General features: G+C 55.8%; 1 protein-coding gene across 1 annotated transcript in view; it reads left to right on the forward strand.

The window, feature by feature from the left end:
* The window catches only part of TUB (TUB bipartite transcription factor), a 65,615-nt gene that overhangs the window by 37,059 nt on the left and 5,680 nt on the right, over nucleotides 1–22,876 (forward strand). Inside the window, 9 exon segments of the mRNA XM_070491011.1 lie at nucleotides 12,232–12,283; nucleotides 12,768–12,930; nucleotides 16,369–16,512; nucleotides 17,733–17,900; nucleotides 18,961–19,082; nucleotides 19,582–19,779; nucleotides 20,076–20,188; nucleotides 21,066–21,183; nucleotides 22,774–22,872. Coding sequence (XP_070347112.1) covers nucleotides 12,232–12,283; nucleotides 12,768–12,930; nucleotides 16,369–16,512; nucleotides 17,733–17,900; nucleotides 18,961–19,082; nucleotides 19,582–19,779; nucleotides 20,076–20,188; nucleotides 21,066–21,183; nucleotides 22,774–22,872 — 1,177 coding nt within the window.

Genomic DNA, 22,876 nt, shown 5'->3' on the forward strand with positions numbered 1-22,876 from the left:
ACCTCACAAACCGTGACCATGTTTGAAAATGCCTAAGATGCAACGAGCAACGAATTTGCTTGAAATTCACAGCAAATCTCTCATCCTTGCAGGATTTGGACAGGTGGTGAGGAGAGCTCTTGGGCTTGATATGTGGCAGCGTTTCAGTAGAGATAACCTTGTTCCTGGGGCTAAATTTGAAAAGCTCAGGCCCTTCTTCAGGGGTCACTGTAGAGCACAGGTGCATTTTAACCATGGCCTAGTACAATATTCTTCATCTGGCTTTTTGATGGAAACTAAGGGCATATACTTAAAATGTCAACCAGGGAAGCCACTTGAGCAGGAAAACCCTTCGCTAGTTCTGAGTTGAGTGTGAACATTCACACCCCCCCTTAGAACTCACAAAAGCTTAGATCCCCCCATGCACACACCATCCACCAAAACCCATTCAGACTGCAGGACACCTCACACACACACACACACACACACACACACAGAGTCATGCACACTCACCCACACTCATGCGTACACTGGCACACAGTCCCACTGGCTCCCACATATCCCATGCACACACGCACAGCCTCCGCAGGAGGAGACATGGAGAGCCATCTTATTTCCGCACCTCACTCTGCCTCCAGCTTTTGCTCCCTTAGGATAGAAACTAAAGTGTCTATTTAATAGATTCAATTACTCCGTGCTCCTGAGACCTTCCAACTTGATTCTGATTGCCTTAAGGTGTCAGATAATTTGGGAATAAAGAAGAAAAGCAGCTTCAAATTCTTGAAGGGGAAGTCTCCTAGGCTCTAGTCAGCTCTGATGGGGTAGCTGCTAATGGCAGCTTTGGGAGGGGTGGTCTGGAGGGCGGGGCTGGCCTCTGGCTTCTAGGCGGGGCTCTGTCCACGGGTCCTGAAGGCCTCTGTCCTGGGGTAGTGCTTTGCCATGCTGCCTAGGCCTCTAAGATAGGGACCAGTCCTTTTCTGCTGCCCTTCCTGGGAGGGTGACAGGGTGAAAAGAGAGGCCCTGGCCAAATGTCCCAGCAGGCAAGAAACAGCCCTACTCTTTGCCCCGCACCCCACTCCGAGGTGACATTTTGCCTGCTCTCTGTCCACAGTGACAGTGATAGCTCTTGTAGGGTGATAAATAATCAAAGGTCACAACCTTCAGGGAACACTGATGCTGTGCAAAGCGGAGACGGATCTGCCCTGTCCTGCACTCCGGAAGCCTGGAGAGAAGCTGGGTGTGTTTGCATGCGTGTGTGCATGAACGTGCACTGCATGAACAGCGACAGGCAGGAAGGAGACTAAGGGCAAAGGCTGTGGACCCAGAATGCTTGCGTGTGAATCCTAGCGTCACCATTGACCAGCTGTGGGACTTTGGGCAAGATCTTTGCCTTCTCTGTGCCTCAGTTTTTTCTGCTATAAAATGGGTATGATAATAGCACCTACCTCCTAGGGTGGTTGTGAGGATTAAACATGTTATAGTATATAGATAGCACCTGACACTCAGCAAATGCTCCAGATATCTTGGTTACTGCTTTTCTAGTTAATGGGCAAGGCAAGGCTGACAGGCTGAGAGAGTCCTTGGGTGGGGAGTCCTGGCTGTGGACCCAGGGCAGCAGGAGGGGCCCTCCCTCAGCCCAGCTGGCTGTTCCCACACTCTCTCCCACTGTGTTCTGCAGTCATGACGGCCTATTTAGCACCAAAGGATCCCCACATGGACACTGTTCTGGCATGGTTAGGGGGCTGGCGCTCCTGAATCCAGGGTGCACACGAGCCTGTGCCCCTCAGCAGACCCCGCCCTGATCACTTGGCCCTCCTCCCTGTTTCCACCAGCCCTGCTGCAGAGCCTCTGCCCCTCCCCCAACATGGCTTGCCTTGCTTTAAAGTCGGTGCCATCACAGCCAGGACCTCCTCAGCACCCGGAGCCGTGCAGATTGTCTTTGTTGAGAGATTTCTGCTTCCCTTTAAGTGTGGCTCCTAGAAAGGATTTTAGAGGACAGAGACCCTTGGTTCCATTTGAGCTCCATCACGTCCTACCTTTTTGTCCGTGGGCATCTTAGCATTCCTGAGGCTTTATTCTCTGGGAAATGGGGATAAAATACTTGCCTCTCAAGGCTATTGTGGAGATTAAATAATATAGATGTCTAAGGGCTGGAAATGCAGTAGACAATGTCATCCTTCCCCAACTGCTATAGCCTAGACGGGAGGGACTCCTGGGCTGGGAGAAACACCTCCTCTACGAAAACCAAAGAAAGAAGCTTCCCTGGGCGGGATGTGAGAACTCCCTGGCGGGGAGCGACTGGGACCGGAAAGGCCAGCCTCCTGCATCGGACCTTGCGGTTCCCGGGACCTCTTTTGGTCCAAGGCTAGCATCATCCCCTTCCTGCACAACTGGATCCCACCCGCTACTTCTCGCCCCTCCCCTCGATCTGAGCAGCGCTTTCCCATCCCTTAGTGGAGATAGGTAGGCCAGGTACATAGGTAGGTAGGTGTTACAATGACCTCCGTTTCGCAGAGGAGGTCGGGGACCCGCCCAGTGGGAGCGCAGCTGTTTGCTCAAGGTGGGCGCGGGCGCGGGCGCGGTCACGTGTGGGGAGCCTGGATGCCGGCGGTTTCAGGGAAGGCAAGGGAGCCGGCCTGGGGGTGGGGTCTCCTCGGGGGCGGGGCGAGGGAGGAGGGGGCGGGCCGTCGCTGCCACGCAGGGCCGGGCCCTCGGCGCGGGACCGAGCCCCTCACGCCGCGCCGGGCCGTGCGGGCCGCCTCTCCCGCCTCCTCGCGCGCGCACGGCGCCCTCCGCCGCTTTGCCCATCGCGCAGCGCAGACAGCCGTTCGCCGAGCCCGCGGCCGGGGCCCTGGCGTGCAGCGTGGGCCTCGGCGGGGCCCAGCGCCCCGGCCCGGGAGGATGCGGCCCTGGGCGGCCCGGGAGCTGAGCAGGGCCCCCGCGCCGTCCCCCGCGGGCCCCGGCCTCCAGAGCCGCAGCCGCCGCCCCGACCCCGAGAGACATGACTTCCAAGCCGCATTCCGACTGGATTCCCTACAGGTACGCGGACGCCGGCCCCCACCTTCTCCTCAACTTGAGGGCGCAGCCCGGCGCACCAAACTCCAACGCGGAGGGCGTGGGGCGGCAGGGTCGAGGGCGCCGGGGCGGGGGCGCCCACCACCCCAAACTCGGGGCGCAAGACTGTCCGGGGACACCGGGCCGGGACGCAGGGCACTGGTACCCTCCCCATCTGTTCCGACACTGGGGGCGCGTATTGGAGGCGCTAGATCTTCCTACCGCAACCTTGAGGGTCCCAGCGGACTGAAGCCCACCTGCCCTGCTTCCCCCCTTATCTGCCCGGGTTGTTGGAAGGGGCCAGTGCTCTGGGCCTGTGTGGGCCTTGTTGGGTCTGGCAGCGCCATGTGTCCGGCGGCTGGGGAGGGAGTGCACACTGCTAGGAGCCCCCTCCTAGGCCCAGCACACAGGTCACAGGCCAGGATAGTCTAGCCATGCGCACACCCATACATCTGCAGGCGTGCAACCACAGGACGTTGGCACATTAGGCCAGAGAGGCTCCTGCCTGTCGATTCACACACTCCAAGCAGGAATTCCTGGAGCCAGTTATTCTGAACCAAGAGCACAGGCTGCTTATGTACACACGGACCGTGTATCTCTACACACACACACTGATTATTGGCCTCACACAGGTGCACTCCTACATATCCATGTACACACATCCTGTATTTGGAGAGTACTTGACATCTGCTACCCACTCACAAGTACTACTCATATCTTTCAGAGACTCAGAAATCCACTTCCTAATGGGTCTATACCTGGACACACACCAACTCCTAATACGTAGAACTGCCTTTACGTGAACAAGAGCACTCAAAAACCCAGGCACACTGAGGGAAGCACAGCCACCCTCTGTTCCCTGACACTAACGTCTGTCCCAAGGACAGCTGGGCTTTCCCACCTGTGTGGAGGTTGGGGCTGGGGAGGGTCTCGGGGCTTCACACAGGTGGCAGCCTTTCCCCATCTACTACTCCATTCTCTCTATTACCACTGGAAAGGAGCTCATTGCCATGGCAGCACCAGATCCTTGGCCACTCATTGGCTCCTTGGTTGCCATGGGCTACGGGGCTGTCTCTAGGCCTCCTGGAGAGGCATGTGTGTAAAAAGGGTGCGGGACTGTTAAGGTCCACTACGTTATTGCTAGCCCAGGTGCACGTTCCTGTAGGTGGTAGGAACAGACAGACACCCAGGACCTGCCTTATAACACAGCCTGCTTTCGGGAAGGGACCTGATTCCAGTCACTGGTAGAAAATAATTCTGACAGAGCTCTTCTTTGAGCTGTCCAGATAGCATCCGAAATGGAAACCAGCTGAAACCGCCTGAGGCTTGTTAAAAGCAGATCCTTCTGCAAACAAGCACCTGTCACTGGCCTGGGGATTCCGGGTTTCTCTTGAGAATTGCTGTTGTTTCTAATCTCAGCTCCTTTGGGGGCTTCAGGGCTTCCCAGGTTGGAATTTGTGGGTGCCCCCTCTGCCGACACACACGCATGTACACTCATGAGTCACCCATAGGGTTTCCTGCAGACATATGCAGTCACTCCTCAGAATCTCACATGGACCAGGGAGATGATTCCCCTCAGGAGACTGGGGCTGTGCTGACTCAGAAGAGCTGCCACCCCACACAGGGCAGCCAGGCTCTGGGCAAGGTAGCTTCTGGAGCATCCTGGCTTTCTTGACACATGTGGCCTGAGGACCTTCTAGAAGACAGTACAGCCCCTCAAAGTACCATTAACCTTTTCTAGCCACCCAGCAGAGGTGCCTGGGTAGTGCCTGTGGGCTGAGTGGCCTCCTGCTGTGGAAGTAGCTGAATGGGGATGCGGGTGGTGGGGTGGTAGCTGTAGACTAGCTCATAAGGGAGGGAAGGGGCAGCACTTGTGGTTGTGGATGTAATGGTGTGTTTAGGATCTGGCAGACTGGGGGCCAGGCCTGGGTATGGTTCAAGGAAGCCTCCCCCAGGAGCCAAGGGCCATCATAACTTGTAGAGTGCACAGGTCTCAGAGGAAGTCTGCTTCAAACTGGGGGATGGGGCTAAGCCTGCCTCTGAGAAGGGGGGCCCCAGGGAGATAGGGTTGTCTCTGGGCAATGGCCCTGGCCTCCAGTGATTGCCCGAGGCCCTGGCATCCTGAGGAGTGATTCGGCACTTGCCCAAGCCGCCCATCCCCTCATTCCTTCTTGGGCCCACACACTCCACCTGGAGCACAGAATCCTGCCACCCTGGACACCTAGCCCTGAAGAGCAACTCAGCACCCTTGTGGCCCTGCCCTGCTTGCTGTCCCATTGCTCTGTCACCCCCACCCTTTGGCTCTGTGGCAGGCAGGGTTGGTTTTCTAGCTCGGGGCAATCTGTACTCAGAAGTTGCCAGAATCTCTCCTGCCTTGCTGGGAACTTTTTGAGCCTGCTCTGAGTCTGAGAAAGCACTGGACTTGGGGTGTAGACTTCCAGAATGGGGAGACCTGGGCTGAGAGGAGGAGGTGCAGTTGCCCCTTGCATTAACTGGGCTGCTGATTGCAGTCAAAGCCACATGCCTGTCTGATCACAGAGAAAACTGGGGCAGAAGACAGGCAAGGCGGTTTACTTGCAGATGCGGGGGATGGGCATGTGTGAATGTGCTCTGGTGTGAGGTTTCCCTAATGTCACAGCATGTCAGAATGGACTGTGTCATTTCGTTTGGGGGCGAGAGGTCGGTCGATTTCTTGTTAGCGCTCCTGGCGGGTGTTTCCTCCCTCTGTGATGGTTGCACCTGCATTCCCTGGCTTGGCTCATTTTCTTTGAAGCAATGACAGTTGATGATAATCTTCTTAAGAGTAATTGTGGCTCAGTTCATAATGATCATGGATTAATCTCACATTCTGATTCAGAAGGAAGCCGTTTAGTTTATAAAGTTTAACAGTTGGAATTTTTTTTTTGCCTTTTATTTTTTTCTGTTTCAATAATTCCCATATCTGCTGTTTTCTCCTTACCTGTGTTCTTGAATATTAAATGCCCCTACTGCATAACTTTACAAGCTTTTATGAGTTGTGGGTGGAGCACTGACAGGGAGGTTCATGCTGGGTGGGAGTGATGGCTGACCCTGTCCTGGGTGTTCCATCTGCATGGTCCTGCAGCCATTGCCTGGTGTCTCCCTCCCCAGGCCCTGAACTCCTGGGGAGCAGGGACTGCATCTGGTTCTTGGCTGTGTGACTAGCATGACCCACATAGACAAGATGCCCACTACTTTGAATCAAAGTGGCATCCCCAGGTAGCTTTTAGGACTTCCTGGTTTCCTGGCCCCACCCGGGTTCTCAGCACACCTGAGGGAAGCAGTTCTCTCCCCTCACAATGGCGCTTCCTGGAGTGCTGCTGGAAAAGCACAGCTCTAGTTCAGAGAACGAGAACCTCGGGCTGGAGGGGCCCTCCCAGGCCGTCCAGTCCTCTGTGCATACTCCCTGTAGCATCCCTGCAAACGACCTTCCATCAGATGGCTGTGGCCATTAGAAAGTTCTTTCTTGGGGTAAGCATGTCTCTGCGTTTCCCCTCCTCTTGGCCCTTGTTAGGATCCTCCCACGGCTTCCTCACTCTGCTTTCTGGGGAGCAGAATATTACTGATTAAGCAAGACTCCTGACTCTTTCAGTTCTGCCTCTGGGGGCAGCCTCAGAGGGGCCCCAGATGCTATGGCCCACTGCTTTTCCTCTGACAATGGAGGAGGAGCAGAGCCTCTGCTCCTAGATCCACAGAGAAGCTATCTCCACTCCCACCCCAAGCCCCCTTGGGAAGTCTTCTTGCTGCTACCTGGGGTGGAAGGAGCAGGAAATACAAGGTTGATGGAAATGATTCAGGGAGCAAGGGCCCTCCAGATGCCCTCAGGTTGGTTTCTGCCCTCCTCCAGCTCGGGTCTGGGAGCTGCACGCAGTGTGCTGGGTGTGGCGTGTCTAGCATCCAGCTGAGTGAGGCTGTTATTTCCTCACTCTGGACCCCTGCTCCTGGTGCTGCCCTTGAGCCCTCGCCATCCCGTGGGATGGCTTTGACTCACTGACCAGTCATCTTGAGGCCTCTGTAAACAAAACCCCAAAGTCTTTCATCAGGATGATGTCCGGCCTGTCTCCTTCATTCTGCCTGCATGGGGAAGACCTGGTTGTGGTCCCCACATGTAACACTTGACCTCCTCCACTGAGGTTTCTGCTTGTTATGCCCTTTGGTAGCTGTCCGGAGTCTTCTGAGTTCATACTGCCGTGCTGAACGCTAGTATCTCTTCCGCTTTGCATCACCCTTGAGTCCGCTGAGAGGCCTGCCTTGTCTTCAGGTCATCAATAAACACACTAACCAAGGGAAGCATGATGCTGGAAACCTTCTTTGACTATGGCGTGACCCGTAGTTGCAAAAACCTTTGAATGTTTGTCTAATTGGACTAGCATGCCACTTACATTTCTTCGTCTTGCCCACAAGTCATTGTCACTGGTCCCTGTGATTCCATGTGGCAGCCTGGCTGTAGCGCCCTCCCGTTTTTTCCTCATAGGGCCTGAGGACATGTTTCCTGGCTTGCTGGTGAACTTGGGCTTGCTCCTAGTGATCACCTGTCTTCTAACCATTCAAACCACCCCTCTAGCTATTCAGTTAACCCCCTGCACAGTCTTACCTGGGGCCTAGTTAGACTCACTGATCTGCAGACTATTTCTTTCCCCAACTGAACATAAGGCTGCATTTGCATACTTCCAGCCTTGTAGCAGCTCTCTAATTTCTTTTTTGTTCTTTAGAGATCACCAGCTGTGGCTCATCGTCCCTATTTGCATAGCTGAGCATTAGAATCATCTCTGTCACTTGCTTTAAAAGAGAGAGTGAGGTGGGGGATAGATCCTGGGGCAACCTCCTCAGCAGTTCTGAATTACCAAGTGAGGGCTGAGTGCCCCTAGTAGTTTTAATGCACCTGCTAAGTTTGGGAGCCAGTGGCTGGAAGACTGGAACTCTCGCAAGCAGCATGGTCCTCTCCCTTCAGAGCTGCTCCCCCATTCCCACCCCCACTGTGTGTTCCCACCCCCACTGTGTGTTCTCACCCTCACTGTGTTTCCATGATGTTACAAGCAGCCGCTAGGCAACAGAAGCCACAGATCTGGGCGTCCTGGGGGGGTTTGACATTAAGAACAGGTTTGAAGGCAGACACCCTGGGTGGTATTTCCTCTCCTGACAGCCCACTTCCCTGATTTCCTGGGTCCAGCAGGGGCAGCTTCCACTGTGACTGAGGGGAAAGCATGAGGGCAGGAAGGGGAAGGGCGAAGGAGCATGGAGTGTGGTCTGTGCCTAGGTTGGCCTGGCCCTCAGCTCTGATGGATTAGCTGGAGCATCTTAGGGGTGGGGTCTAAGAAGAGGGAGTGGGATAATCGGCTTCCTAAATATGTTGGCCATGTCTGGCTTTTCCAGCCCGTAGGACAAGTGCCCCTGTCCTCATTTGTTGTCAAGCATGGTTCACTCTTCAGATACCTGTCAGGCATCTCAGGGGAAGCAAGGGGATGTGGAAGGACTGTCTCCCTGCGAGGTAAAGGGACCACCTTGTTGACCCTGGGCAGAGTGGATGGATTGGTGGACACGGCAGACTGGGCTTCTCTGACCCTCATGAGCCGGTGGCTTTGTGCTTTCCTGGGTCTCCCTGGTCCGGCCCCCAGCAGGAGGTGACCATAATGAAGGAGCTGCCAGGGTCAGCTGGAAGACCCATCCATCAGTGCCCTGTCTCCTGTCCGAGTCTCCTGGCGGGGCTGCAGCTGGCAGCCTGGGCTTGGCAGTGATTCCATAATTGGAGCCCAAGTCATTAAAAAGCCATTACTGTCTCTTCTTGTGGTTATCGTTTAATGCTGCCTAAAACAGTGCCCATCAGAAAGAGGCAGGCTGGGGAGTGTTGGTGAGAGGGCCAATGCCTGGGAAGGTGCTGTGGTAGGAGATGAGGCAGGGCTGGCTGCCGGAGAGGAGGGGCACTGGGCCCACCGAGGAGGGGAGAGTAGCTTCGGTTCTGCTCTCCCTGGGGACAGCCATCATTGTTGTCATTGTTGTCCCAACACGCTGCTGTTTGCTGGGAGTCTCTGTTATTCACCAGGGACAGATGTTGTGCTGCAGATACATTGTTAGGCAAAAACACCCACCGAGTACGAGCTTGTCCTTGCCACATGATTGTGGCCCCCTCGGACCTTTGCGGCTCTCCTAGAAACACCAGGAGCCTGCTTGCCTCCACGTGCTGCTGCCCTCCTCCTCCTTTAGGTGGGTTTTTGTGAGCCCTCCTGGCTGAGTCTTGCTCAGCCAGCCATATTCTTACCCACCAGGCACACATTGCTTCTCCCCAGCCTGCATGCTCCATTCCTCCTCCAGCTGCTCCAACGTGCCCGGTGGTGAGGGAGGTGGTGGGTGGCTCTCTAGGCACTTCCAGGGCATCTGAGTTTCTGGAATCTCTTCAGAAGCCTAGCCCTTGTATTCATCTATCTTTCTCTGAAGGCCTGTGGTTTAATCCATTCTACCTGTAGTCTTACCCAGGAACCATGTTCCCAAAGCCTGTGGCTCTTTGTCATTCTCCCCGATCAGGGAATGGAGGTGGGAGCCAAGGAAGAGGAAGTAATGTCTTCATGGAAGGCAGCCTCCTTCCCAGCGCATAACTATGTGGGAAGTACATGACAGTGGGACAGTGGCCTGTGGTGGTAAAAGGCCCCACTGCATGGTTAAGGACAATAAGGGGGCACTGGGCAGTGAGACCACTATAGCTGGAACCATCTTGTGTCAGTTGGGCAGCCAAAGTGACTGGCACTTCTGGAGTTGGCTATGCTAATGTGAGCTTACCTCTCAGCTGGATGTCCCCTTTGCTGAATGACCCTAGATATTAGTGTCAGCACCACGAAGTCATCTTCTTTGTCCTGTTCAGCCAAGCCCAGTTCCAGGGATGACCCAGATGATTGCCCCAGCCCTGCCCTGTGAAAGCGCGAGTGGCTTGCATCATCCCAGTAAGCCATGAAATGGCCTCTCCTGCTGGCAGGAAGGGGAGCCAGCACTCTCTTACGGAGCTGACACGGGCTCCTGTGGTTCTCTTCACATGACTGAGATTACAGGCTGCCCTATGCGTGCCCAGGCACAGAGCTTGGCAAGCAGAGCATGGTTGGATTTCAGGCCGCATTGCGCCTGTCAGCCAGGTACCACACAGAGCCTAGACTGCAGTTTGCATCCATGTTCTGGAAATCATGAATGAGCATGCACTGCTCGTGCAGCAGCCCACGGAGGACAGTGGTGTCTGCAGACTAACTCTTTGAAGTCTGTGTGAGCAGACGCTCTGCCCTTGCGTTATTCAGTCGGGCCATTGGCCTAAGGTGGAGAGACAGGTGAAAGAGTGTAGCCTCTGGACCTGGCAGGGCCCTGGGCTCTTGCTTGCTCTAGTCCCTTCACCCTTTCTTCAGAACTCCTGCTGCCGCCCTCTGTCCGGTGGTGCATCCTTCTGTGATGAGATGCTCATCGTCCCAGCCAGCTTGAATTGTTAGGAGCTGGTTCCCTGTTCTCTGGTCCTGGTCATGCCCTCAGGGAGTCCCACATGCAGCTGTGCACTCTTAGGCAGGTGGGCTGTTTTAGGTAAACTGAGGCCTTGACTCAGAAGCATGTCTGTTTTTCCTGTGCCCTGGCAGCTGAGGGTTCAGGGAATGAGGCTGTTCTGTGCATGGCCCCAGATCACAACTGGGGCTCCTCGTGAGTGCAGAGCAGCCCATGGGTATCAGGAAATACCCTCCCAGATGTCAAGGAGGTAGGACCGCTGCCAGTTAAAAATATGCAGAGTCCTCATAGGTTGTGGCCAGGGAGGCAGATGGGGGAAGCCAGGGGTGGGTGGCGCTGTCTGCAGTCCATGGACTTGAACACAGACACACAGTAGTTTGGATGAGCTGAAAGGACATTTCAGGTCAATTACTATTCCACCTAGGAAGGGCTTCTGCTGTCAGGAGGAGATGGAAATGGCTTCAGCTTGTCTTCGGGGTGATTTGACCTCCACTTTCCCCCTTACATGCTTCCTGTACTCACCTGCTCACAAGGACGCCCACCTCTTCCACAGGCATTTGCATGCATGTGTATCCAGGTACATGCTCACACGTGTAGATACCCTCACACATTTGGACCCCTTCTGTGCGTGCACAGGCATGAGATAGACTTGCAGCCTCACACACAGACCTAGTGCACTCGGGCATGCCTGTGCAGGTGCCCACATGTGGAGTCTCGTTCAGAGGCGGGCTCCAGCATAACTGGGCCATGGAAGCTGGGGGTTCCCAGAGCTCAGATCCTCATGCTCCAACCCCACCCCGTGCAGCTGTCCTGACTTTGGCTTCTGTAGAATTTGGGTGGGCCTACATCTCATGCATATGTCTTGGACTGGAAAGGTAGCTAAGTGATTGGAGCTTCCTACTTGTGCTCTGCCTTCCTGGGAGGCAGGCCAGTCTGTGTGAGATGATGCTGCCCATCCCAAGACCTTAGTGACTCTAGGATTTGATGCCCTGATGCCATCTGTGCCATGTCTGTGGCCAGGAAGGGCCTGGTGGCTGGTTGCTGGGCTGTGCATTGATGTGCTGTGTCTGCCCTGCAGATGTCCCCACCCAGCCCTAGCCCTGCCCTGAGACACTAGCTGGTTTCTTAGCTTCACTCTCTCAAATGAGGGGCCCCTCAGCCCTCTAAGTGGGGAAGGGGATGGGCAGTGTTGGCACCTCCACTCTGTCACCTGGAGAGCCAGGAGGTTGCTTTGAACAGATTGGGAGAGAATCTGCCCCAGAGGACCCAGCCTCCTCCAGAAAGTATGGAAAGAGCTGGTGAGATCCGAGAGGGACTGGAGGGGATGGGCCCCTGCGTCTGAAGCTGGGCTTTGGGCCTAGCTTGCATGTGATGCCTCTGGACAGGTTCCCCTGGATCTCAGTCAGGCCTGGCCCTGCTCATGGGCCCAAGGGGAAAGTTTCCTCCTGTACTTACTGGGGCCAGACAGACTGGGAAGTCCTTGGGGCAGCAGGGATCCCAGCAGGAGATAAGCTCCCAAAGGGGCAGAAATGTGGCTCACACCTTTCTGTCTCGAGCTGGTTCCCAGACAGTAGCCTCACCCTCCCACCCTCTCCCATGTGCCCAGGAGCTGTGATGGGAGGGGTTTCAAGAACCCAGATGTGCTGGGGGTGGGCTCTGGGCTTCCCTGCTGCCTTGTGGGCAGGCCCTGAACCCTCCTCTCTCCCTCTGCAGTGTCTTAGATGATGAGGGCAGCAACCTGAGGCAGCAGAAGCTTGACCGGCAGGTGAGTGAGGCTGGGGTCAGGCTGAAGGGCAGTCAGCACTCAGCGTCCTGGCCAGAGTCTGGGATCGGCTCTCCAAGGGCAGAGGGGAAGGGTTGTCCCCCTTCCTGGGGTGAGCCTGTCTGGTGGGAGGAAGAAGCTCTCTGCTTTTCCAGCTTCAGCATTAGCACTGCCGCAGTACATGGGGCTTTGGCTGGGCCGGCAGCTGGGCTGACTGCAGTGAGGGCTGGATATCTGCTGTGATCCTGCTGGGGCAGCTACCTGGGCTAAATTTTGCCTCCTTTTCCTGGACCCCAATTCTCAGGGCACCAAAGACATAAGGTCTTGGCCCAGAGTGGGCTGTGGACCCCGTATTGACCTCTAGAACTCAGCTGAGCAAGCAGGGCCTTCTCTGCCATCCCAGTCTGGAAGCCCTTCCTGGGTGGAGGCGGTGGGCTGCCCTCCAGGGCACGCTGCCAACCTCTGTGCCTATCCTGTACCTCTGTAGCGGGCCCTGCTGGAGCAGAAGCAGAAGAAGAAACGCCAGGAGCCCCTGATGGTGCAGGCCAATGCCGATGGGCGGCCCCGGAGCCGACGGGCCCGGCAGTCGGAGGAGCAGGCCCCCCTGGTGGAGTCCTACCTCAGCAGCAGTGGCAGCACCAGCTACCAAGGTATACCCTGCTCTTGGGACAGCCAGCCTGGGGAGCCCTTGTGCTGGCATGTGCTTCACACCACAGCACTGCTTTAGGGAGGCTCTCAGGGACTTCCTGTTGACCCAGGGAGGTGGGGGGCTCATTCTGTCAGGGTGTGCCCAGGCTGAGTATGGCCCCCAGCCCAGGTGGACAGCTGAGTGGGGCCAGCGGAGGGAGGCTGGGACCTGGAGCCTTGGGCTCCTGCGTATACTCAGGCCGTTGGCTCCTGAGTCAGTTGTTGGGGCTGAAACCTTATGGATCTTGGAATTCAATGGTCTGGGTTTCTGATCTGGAGCGTTTCACTGAGAGCAAGAGGCAGCTCCTAAGAGCGGAACAGTCTGCTCCCCACCAGCATTCTGCCTCCTGAGAGGAATCTATCTCAGCATCCTGCCCATGCCAGCTAGTGTCTCTTGGCGACAGACACCTGTTGCCTCCCCTCCCTGGGGTCCCCACACCCTCAGTCTGCCTGGCTTCTGACCTGCAGGTCCCTTCACAGAGCCGTGGTGACCAGCAGCCTCTAGTTCTCATCTTTGCACACTCCGGTTCATCTTGCAGAGCCCACTTGGGGGTGGCAATTCTCTGCAGCTCATCCTGGCTGGGGGATGGCTCTATTTCATCCCTATGCTCAAGGCCCTCCCTCTTGTAGGTTAAGAGCATCCTAGGTCGCACAGAGGATGGGTCTCTCTGAGCCTGAAAGGACTCAGACTCCACTGCCCCCTGCTGGTGCTGGTAATCCTGGTGGCTTCTCCTCAGATAGTGACTATAAGAATGTCGCAGGCATCTGGCTTTTGCAGTTGGAAGGAACCTTAGCAACCAAGGTGCCCCCCTCCTTCTGTGGTTTCCTCAGGACATGCAGCCTCCAGCCACTTCGAACTACTGGTAGTTGCCTCACCTCAGGACTAACCTTCTTCGTCTGACTGCTGGGCCCTCCCCACACCCTGCCCCACAGTGTCTCAGGTTCTGCTAACCCAGCCCTTAGCTTACTAGATACCCTTGTCTGTGCCTTGGAGGGCACTACAGAGTCTCATTCACCTGCTGCCCAGTCTTGGCTTGGCACAGAGGACAAACTCGGTCCCCTCTGGGCACTCATTCCTCTGAGGAAACCCATTTCATGTCTAATATGAAGGCTGTCTTTAGGCCAGGGCCTAAGCCTGGTGTTAGGTGCTTTCCCTGCGTTATCTCATTTATCCTCACAACACCCCATTCTCCTCACCCGCTCAATAAGGAGATGGGCTCAGAGGGGTTCGACGACTCACCCCTGTACACTGTTAGTGAACATCAGGCCGAGGCTTGGAACCCAGGCCTGTCAGACTCCAGATGGCTTTTCCGCTATATTATGTTGCTCCTTCATAGTAATTCCCCACTGTGTGTGCTTCAGTTCAGCACCGGGGGCCACAGCCGGTATGCCTGCGCCCCACCTGAGAGGCTCTTCAGAGGAGAGGGTCAGGGACCTCAGCCTTGCCTCCTGTCTTGGCCCCAGCTGCTCCACATAGAACTGACCCCTGGCCTCACCCTTTCCTGGCAGCCTCCTCCTCACACTTTCTCCCAAGGGTACTCTGGGTCCTGTGGAGCCTGGCCTGCTGTCGTGTGGACATCCCAGCCCTGCCAAGCCTGGCACCTGACCGTTTGAGGCTGCACATGCGAGGGAAGCCCGCTCCTGGGAGTTTAGGTCCTGCCAACATCTTGAGGCTTTGAGAGAGTCCTGCAAGTCACTGATGTGCAGTCATCTTGGCAGGTGTTTCTAGAGCACTGACTGCGTGCTGGGGCCATGCCAGGCCCCAGAAAGACGGCAGCACCTCCAGAAAGAGTGCACGACCAAAGTCAGAAGACAGAGTTTCTGGTCAGGCCAATACTGGTCACCTGCTCACTTGTGACTGTGACCAACTCACTCACCCTCTCTGGGTCTGTTTCCTCCCCTGAAGAGTGAGGAAAAATCCTCTGCCTCAGGGCTTTGAAAACTGAAGCAGCCAGGGGATGTTCCAAGGTCGAATCAGCTAAAAGCTCTTCCCCGCTGAGACTCCACACCAGGCGGGGTGCGTGCTGCCCTTCTGGGGCCCAGTCTCTGCCCAGCTCTAAGTGGTGGGCAAAGCCCTGGGGAGGCTGCTGCCCACGGGGCTGGCCGACCTGGGCTCGGTGTTTCTGAGTGCCCCCCAACCCCACCTGCAGCTTTAGCCGCCTCCTGCTCTGCCCTCTGCTGGCTCTTGGTGTTAAATACAAGGTCATTCCCAGAGGAAGATAAGGGAGTCTGACATCAGTCAGCACTGACGGTTTATCCCTGCAAACAGGTTTTGATCTGCTGGCCGTGCTCATTCATGTAATATATTCATCCATTTCTTAAATATTTATTGAGAGCCTACTTTGTGTCAGGCCCTGGACTAGAGGCCAGGGGTCCAGGGTGAGCACAAACGGGCATGGTCTCTGTTCTCTTGTGGACCTTAAGGTCTAGAAGGGGAGAGAGAGTTAAACAGATGTCAAAGGTGTACTTTGTGGAAAGAAGCCAGGCTCTGTGAGTGAATGGCAGAGAGCCTGCTCCCAGAGGGTCAGGGAAGGCTTCCTTTAGGAGGTGATGCCTGAAGTGGACTCTGCAGGATGCGTGGGTGTTAGTGGGAGGGGACAACGGTCATGAGGGCAGTCCAGGCAGTGGGACAGCTGGCGCAAGGCCCCTGTGGCAAGAGGGTGTGCAGTATGTACAGAGCACTGAGAGAGCCCATGTGGCTGGGACCTGGGGTGCCTGGAGGTGAGGAGAGTGCAGTGAGGCTGAGGTCAAGAGGGAGGGAGGTGGAGGAGCCAGACTGGCAGGAGAATATGGGTCTTCATCTTCAGAGCAATGAGAAACTTTTCAAGGAATTTGAGCAGACTGGAGTTCTAATGTGTGGAGAATTCAGAGGCCACCTGCTGTGACCCTTCCGTGACCTCTGTGTTGGTGTGCGCAGCTCCTTGTATCCCAGAATTATTATCCTGCCTCAGGATGCTCTGGCACCCAGGCTCCTGTGGGCCCATCCCATAAAGGCGGTGCAGGCTCCCTGGAGTGCTTGCACTAGTTGTGGTCTCTTTCAGGAGATGTAGCCTTTTCTGTCTTCATCCACCATCTTCAGTGACCCACGTTCTCCCACTCTCCCTCCCCCTGCCTAGGCTCAGACAGCTCGCTGGCCCAGAGCTTTGACTCTTCTTCTTCTTGGTTGATCCTGATGTGGGCCAGGCTGTTGACTTTATCATACTGGGCTGGGGGTGCCACTCCTTCCAGCTTGGCCTGCCCTGGGCATCTCTGCCTGGTAGAGATGAGTGGTACAGAGGCCTGGTAGGGCTTGGGTGTTGGGGTGGATCTGGGAAATGTGCTGGGAAGTGTGTCTGAGTTGGAGTTTTGGTCTCACCTAGTGCCAATTTCTTTCTCTCTGTCTCGGGCTCTCTCCTGAGCAGTTCAAGAGGCCGACTCACTTGCCAGTGTGCAGCTGGGAGCTGCCCACCCAACAGCACCAGCCTCAGCCAAGAGAACCAAGGCAGCGGCCGCCGCGGGGGACCAGGGCGGGGCCTCTAGGAAGGACAAGAAGGGGAAGCACAAAGGTTGGCTTGCCTTCACTGCAGTCTTCCTCAGGAGGCCCGGCCCCCACTGCAGGGTTGGGGGGTGGCTGATCTTCCTTACTCGGAGGTGAGGGACAGGGTGGGAAGCCTCAGTGAAGGCACAAAAGGGCACTCAGGGTCGCCACCTAGCTGACTCACGGGCCTCCTCTAGCTCATGGGTACCTGGGCTAGCCCGTGGGTGTGGGCAGGCCCTCCATACTGCTGGGAAGTGAAGTCCAGCTCAGCTGTGACCCAGAAAGCCCCTTACCCACCTGGCCTGAGCACCTGCTACCTCCATCCTGACCCGGGACACTCCCTCCAGTGGGGCTCACTGCCTCCCAGGCACCTGCCCCCTGCTTGTGCAGCACTCACTCAATCCCAGTTCCACCCTCTGGTGACAAGGCCAGTCTGTTTCCTCTCCTCCCCCCTTTCCAGAAAAGATCCCTAGAGATCAAGGACAGTTATGGTGGCCCCTGACCCGAGGCCTGTCTCTGCTGGCTGGATGCCCTGTTTCCTCAGCCGTTGTGCATGGCAGATTTCCAGGCCTTGGGGTCATGTGGTATGTCAGGGTCCCTAGGCTTCTGGGACTGACTGCAGCATTTTGGGTATAGCCCAGCCAGGCAGGGTGGCTGCCACCTGTGTGGGCCCAGTCTTGCTTCTGTTACTGAAGCTGTGGCAACTGGGGCAGGAAGGCCGACGTGGCATGGGAGGTTGTCCATTTGGGAAAGCGAGTTTCTTCCAACCTCAGTCTTTTTCACGGGGCGCCATGTGTTGTAATGATGTGTATGAGTTACTGCATGTGTGTTCGTCTGAGAGAGAGAGGGAACATCAGCATCAGTAAGTGTACCTGGCCACGTCTGGGAACGAGTGGTGGCCCTGGCTATGGTCTGGATTGATCCTCGTTCTCCATCTCGTCTTTTTCACTATGCAGTCGGTTTTGTTTATGGCTGCTGTCTGCCTAGGAGTTGAGGCATTGCAAACCAACCCTTGGCAACTAATTTGGGGGAACAGCAGAAGAAAGGAAGCCCATGTCCCTTCATAGCTTGCCAATCATTAAGAGGCTGACAGCAGTCATTAGCTTTTTAAAAATCAGTTTTGCAAATGAAGTTTTGCAGAGGGTCCCCCTACTCATCCTTCACCCACTTCACAGACATCTGAGAATCCAAGCTCTCCCCTTCCCCTCCCGCCCCTGGACGGGACTCAGGAGTGTCCGTGGCCTGCAGGCACCAGCGGGCCAGCAGCACTGGCAGAAGACAAGTCTGAGGCCCGAGGCGCAGTGCAGATCCTGACTGTGGGCCAGTCGGACCATGCCCAGGACGCCGGGGAGACGGCAGCTGGTGGGGGCACACGGCCCAGCGGGCAGGACCTCCGTGCCACGATGCAGAGGAAGGGTGAGCCCCGTGGAGGTCCAGTGACACCCCCAAAGCTCAATTCTAGGGTCCCACATGCACCTTTTTTGGGGGAGCATGGCCCTCCTGTGTCTGTTCCAGCCCCTCCCAGGCCCTGGTGGGGGGCACACTTGGAGACCAATGAGAAACTTGGGTGGGGGCCCCTGATAAGGCCAAGTTAAGGGAAAGAAGTGTGAACCAGGGTAACCAACCAGCCCCAGCCCAGCCTTGTCTCCCCAGCTCCTGCCCCCAGTAAGGCCTAGGTTTGGGGACAGATTTCCTTCCCCTTTGGTTCCTTTGAAAAAGCTTTTGCAAGATGTTCCCGCTGAGTCTGCTGAGCTAGGGGAAGCAGGGCCAGGGTGCCGAGAGGCAGAGCAGATCCTCCCAGGAAACTTGCCAAGGTTCCCCACCAAGAGGCCTGCCCCAGGGAGTCCCTGGCACAAGGTGTGGCAGAGGGAAGCCCGGCAGTGCCACACATTCTGAGGAATTTGATCGGGGACGGCTTCCTAGATAATGGACTGTTGAGGCAACTTGAGGCTGGGAATGGCATTCCAGATGGGGAGAAGCATGTAGACAGAGGGCCCTGGGCAGGCTGGGGAGAAGAGGAGTCCCTGGGCCCCGCACGTCAGGCTGAGTAAGGAGCTGGGCCATTCCCAGGTACATTCTGTGGCCTATGCCAGCCAAGGCCTCTAGTAGACCTGAGGCCAGAAATGGAGGCTCCCAGTGCAGGGTCAGCCCAACTCAGGCCTTGTGACAAAGCAGACAGGACACTGACTGCTAGAGAGGAGGGTGGTTGGATGGAGGGACTGAGCCAAAGCTGGGGCGGGGGCCGGGGGGAGGATACCCAGAGGATTGTGATCAGCCCCAGTTCATGCATGCATCTGAGAAACTGTGTGTCCTCGTGTGTATCTGGATATATGTGTGGAGTGTGTGTGAATGTATGTGTGTACATATGGCACTGTCTGTGTGTGTATGTGTACAGGTGACTCTGCCTGTGAACAGGTGTCTCTCTGGGTGTGTATGTGTGACCGCTCATCTCTTCCTGCTCCTCTCCCTGGCCCAGGTGTCTCCAGTAGCATGAGCTTTGAAGAGGAAGAGGAGGATGAGGACGAGAATAGCTCCAGCTCCTCCCAGCTAAACAGCAACACCCGCCCCAGCTCCGCTACTAGCAGGAAGTCCATCAAGGTAAGTGGGGAGCTTTCATGCCCAGTAGGAGGGTGGATGGCAGTGTTCGGAGGGCTGGTCATCCAGGTTAGAGGTGCAGTGAATGTGAAGAAATGATGGAGAGTTGGCTTTCCTGGAGCCAAAGGCTGGACCCAGATGCCTATCAAGAGTTTCTCTGGTCTGAGCTCTTCTGTCCTCCCACCCTGCCACTCATTCTCTTCAGCCAGACCAGGAGCTGGGGGAGCTGGAGTTGGACAGGATGACCTCTGAGAACCTGCCCATATCCCCCACTCCTGGAGAAAGGGCTGTTTCTCCCCGGGGACTGCTGAGGTGAGGGAAGGGTTGAGAAGTTAGCTGCTGACCCCAGGGCCAGGATGGCCAGGTCCACATCCCAGGGACCCTGCCCTATCTCCTACCACCACCACCACCACTACCACATCAGGAGGTTACTTTGGATCCCAGACCATCAATTTCAGCTGCTCAGACTCCCTGGAGCTGAGGCTCCTCTTCTCCCCTGTAGGAGGCAGCCTCGGCCCCCAGCCCGACAGTCCCAGAGCCTTCCGTGGATCTTGAGGTCCAGGATCTTGAGGAGTTTGCACTGAGACCCGCCCCCCAGGGTATCACCATCAAGTGCCGCATCACGCGGGACAAGAAGGGGATGGACCGGGGCATGTACCCCACCTACTTTCTGCACCTGGACCGCGAGGATGGGAAGAAGGTGAGGTTGGCCTGGATGTGCAGTTTCACCTAGGCAGGCTTGAGGTCCTAGGGGCTGGAATGTAACCAGAAGCTTCAGATCAAACACTGACCTTTCAGTTCCCCCAGAGACAGAGCCTCCGTGCCTGGTCAGTGCATACCTTTGTGTTTGCCACTGCACATGTGTGTGTACATATGTGTGTTCGGGAGCTGAAGCAAGGGAGAGTCACTCGTGTGAGTGCAGGTGTGTGAGTGGCACCATGATCGTGCATGGACCAGAGGCTGGGCCTGGAACGTGACCTTGTTCCACTCCCCAAGGTATTCCTCCTGGCGGGAAGGAAGAGAAAGAAGAGTAAAACTTCCAATTACCTCATCTCTGTGGACCCAACAGACTTGTCTCGAGGAGGGGACAGCTACATCGGGAAACTCCGGTACCAGCACTCTCCTGGGAAGTAGGTGGGGTGGGAGGGAGGGGCAGGGGCAGGCCCTCTGTAGAGCCATGTCCTGTCCCTGCAGGAGCTCTAGGCCAGGGATCAGAGCCTCTCCCAGGATCCTCTCTGTCCATCAGATCCAACCATAGGTCTGTGCCAGCCTAGAACCGGACCTGGAGATGGGCCTCACACACCTCACTCTGAGCTGCTCCCAGGCCCACCAAGAGTGATGGAACAGACCCCAGGATGTCACTGATGATGTAGGCTACCATCGAAGAGCCGCCTTAGCCTCACTGTCAGTGCCAAGGGGCAGGGCTGAGAGTGAGCCCTTGAGGGAAGAGAGAGCAACCTTGGGGTTGGGGAAAGGCTCTGAGCTAGGCCTCGGGGAGGGAGGGTTTGCTGAGGAACAGAGTGCCAGATTTGGGGAGCATGAATCAAGCTTAGAAGTGATAGAAGCTTTAGCTGGAGAATGGGGCTGGACCAAGACTCACAGCCTGGCCAGGACAGAGATCGTCTCATCCACACTCCATAGGGTGCTGAGTCTCCTCTATGGCCTTGCCAGATGCCATTCTGCTTGCTCACCTCCCGTGACAGGGAGCACTCCTGTTCCTCCAGGGAAACTTTCTTTGGAACTGCTTTACCTCCCTAAATTCCCCTCACTGAACTGAAATGCTCTTTGATTCAACTCAGAGCAAGTCCAGGCCTGCTGCCCATGAAGCGCCTTCAAAGATGGGGATTCAGTGAGCAGTGTGTCCCCAGGTCTGCTCCTGGCCCAGCTCAGAATGCTTTGCACACTCCTCATAGGACAGACTCTGAGCTGGTCCCTGCCCTGGGGCAGAGGGTGCATGACCCTGTACTGATTGTGCCTGTCCTTCAGGTCCAACCTCATGGGCACTAAGTTCACTGTTTATGACAATGGAGTCAACCCTCAGAAGGCGTCATCCTCCACTTTGGAAAGTGGAACCTTGCGTCAGGAGCTGGCGGCTGTGTGTTATGTGAGTCCTGGGTTCCTGGGTCTCTGGTCTCCAAGTTAGACATGACACTCAGGACTTGCTGCCTGATCTGTGGACTATCCCATCTATCTATGTGGGTAAACAAGCCTGTGCTGAGGTGGGCTGCTCTCTGTGGAGTGGCCCCTGCCTGGGAAAGGGGCTCTGGCCCTCTCTTGTCTTCAGAACTCAGACCAGAGCTGGCGATGTGCCTGGGGAGGTCTGGGAACCAGGCCTGGCTCTGTGCAGCCCAGTCTGGGAGTCGCCTGGGAAGGAGGCAGGAGGCCTGGGTTCTTATTGGTGCATCTCTCCAGTCCTTCCTCCAGGTCCTACATGGACCACAAGGCCCTTTGCATACTCATCTCACTGAGTGTTCAACTTAAGAGCTCAATCCTATTCTTTATTATATGGATAAGGAAACTGAGGCTCAGAGGTTAGGTCACTTGCCAACGTCACATAGCTCATAAATGACCAGACTGGAATATAAATACAGGAGATTCTCCACTTCATTTTAAAATGAGGGATTGGTACACCCATTAATCTGGACATGGGCAGTTCTTGGAGGCTAACTGGGAATCCATAGCTGTTCTGTATGAGCCTACGGTGCCACCTGCTGGTCAACTCTGGGGAGGCAGCCCGACTCTCCTCAAATACTTACTGAGCCATGTTCCAGAGACTGTTTGAGGCTCTGAGGATATAGTTGTGAACAAGGGACATAAATTTATACCCTGGTGGGACTTAAACCCCAACAGGGGGAGACAAGCTGTAAAACAGACATAGAGTCAAAAAGGATGTTCCTGATAAATGCTAAGAAGAGAAAAATAAAGGAAGAGGGATATGAAATGTCCAGGTGTGTGTATGTGAGCTTTTAGGAAGGATGGCAGGGAGGACCACACTGACCTAGCTCTTGGGTTAAGCCCAGAAGGAAGTGAGAGCCAGCCGTGTAGGTGTCGGGGAGAACTTGGCGAGTGCCTGACACATAGGGGGAATAGCAAGGAGGGCAGAGTGAACGCAGTGGGGAGTAAATGGTGAGGAGAGGGAGGTAATGGGGCCGAATCGTGTGAAGCCCTGCAGGGTGAGGTAAGACCTTCAGCTTTTACGCTGAGTGAACTGGGGAAGAAAACAATCCGACTTAACAGGACCACTTGCTGCTGTGTGAGAACAGATGACGGGAGGAGGGCAGGGGGCCAAGGACGGAAACAGAGAGTCCAGTTAAAGGCTATGACTGTGATCTCAGTGAGACATGGTCATGGTGAGGAGTGGGTGATAAGTTCTGCATATAATCTGAAGGTAGAAATGATAGCATTTGCTAATGGATTAGAAGTGGGATGTGAGAGGAGAGGAGTCAAGTGTGACTCCAAGTAGTCTGCCCAAGCAAACGGAAAACCTGAGTGCCATTAACTGAGGCGAGCTGTTTTCAGCAGAGTGGAGATGTGGGAGCTCGATTCTGGACATGTCAAGTTGACAGACGCCTATCAGACATTCAAGTGGAGAGGGTGGAAACTATCCATCATCTTTATTCCCTCCCCCCATCTCTCTAGTAGGTTAAGTAGAGTCCTCAGACAGCCAGTGTTGAGTTCTTTCTCTGTTTCCCAGGAGACAAATGTCTTAGGTTTCAAGGGGCCACGGAAGATGAGTGTGATTGTCCCAGGCATGAACATGGTTCACGAGAGAGTCTCCATCCGGCCCCGCAACGTGA

Source organism: Equus asinus, chromosome 20 (genome assembly GCF_041296235.1).
Source record: "Equus asinus isolate D_3611 breed Donkey chromosome 20, EquAss-T2T_v2, whole genome shotgun sequence".
Classification (NCBI taxonomy): Eukaryota; Metazoa; Chordata; class Mammalia; order Perissodactyla; family Equidae; genus Equus; species Equus asinus.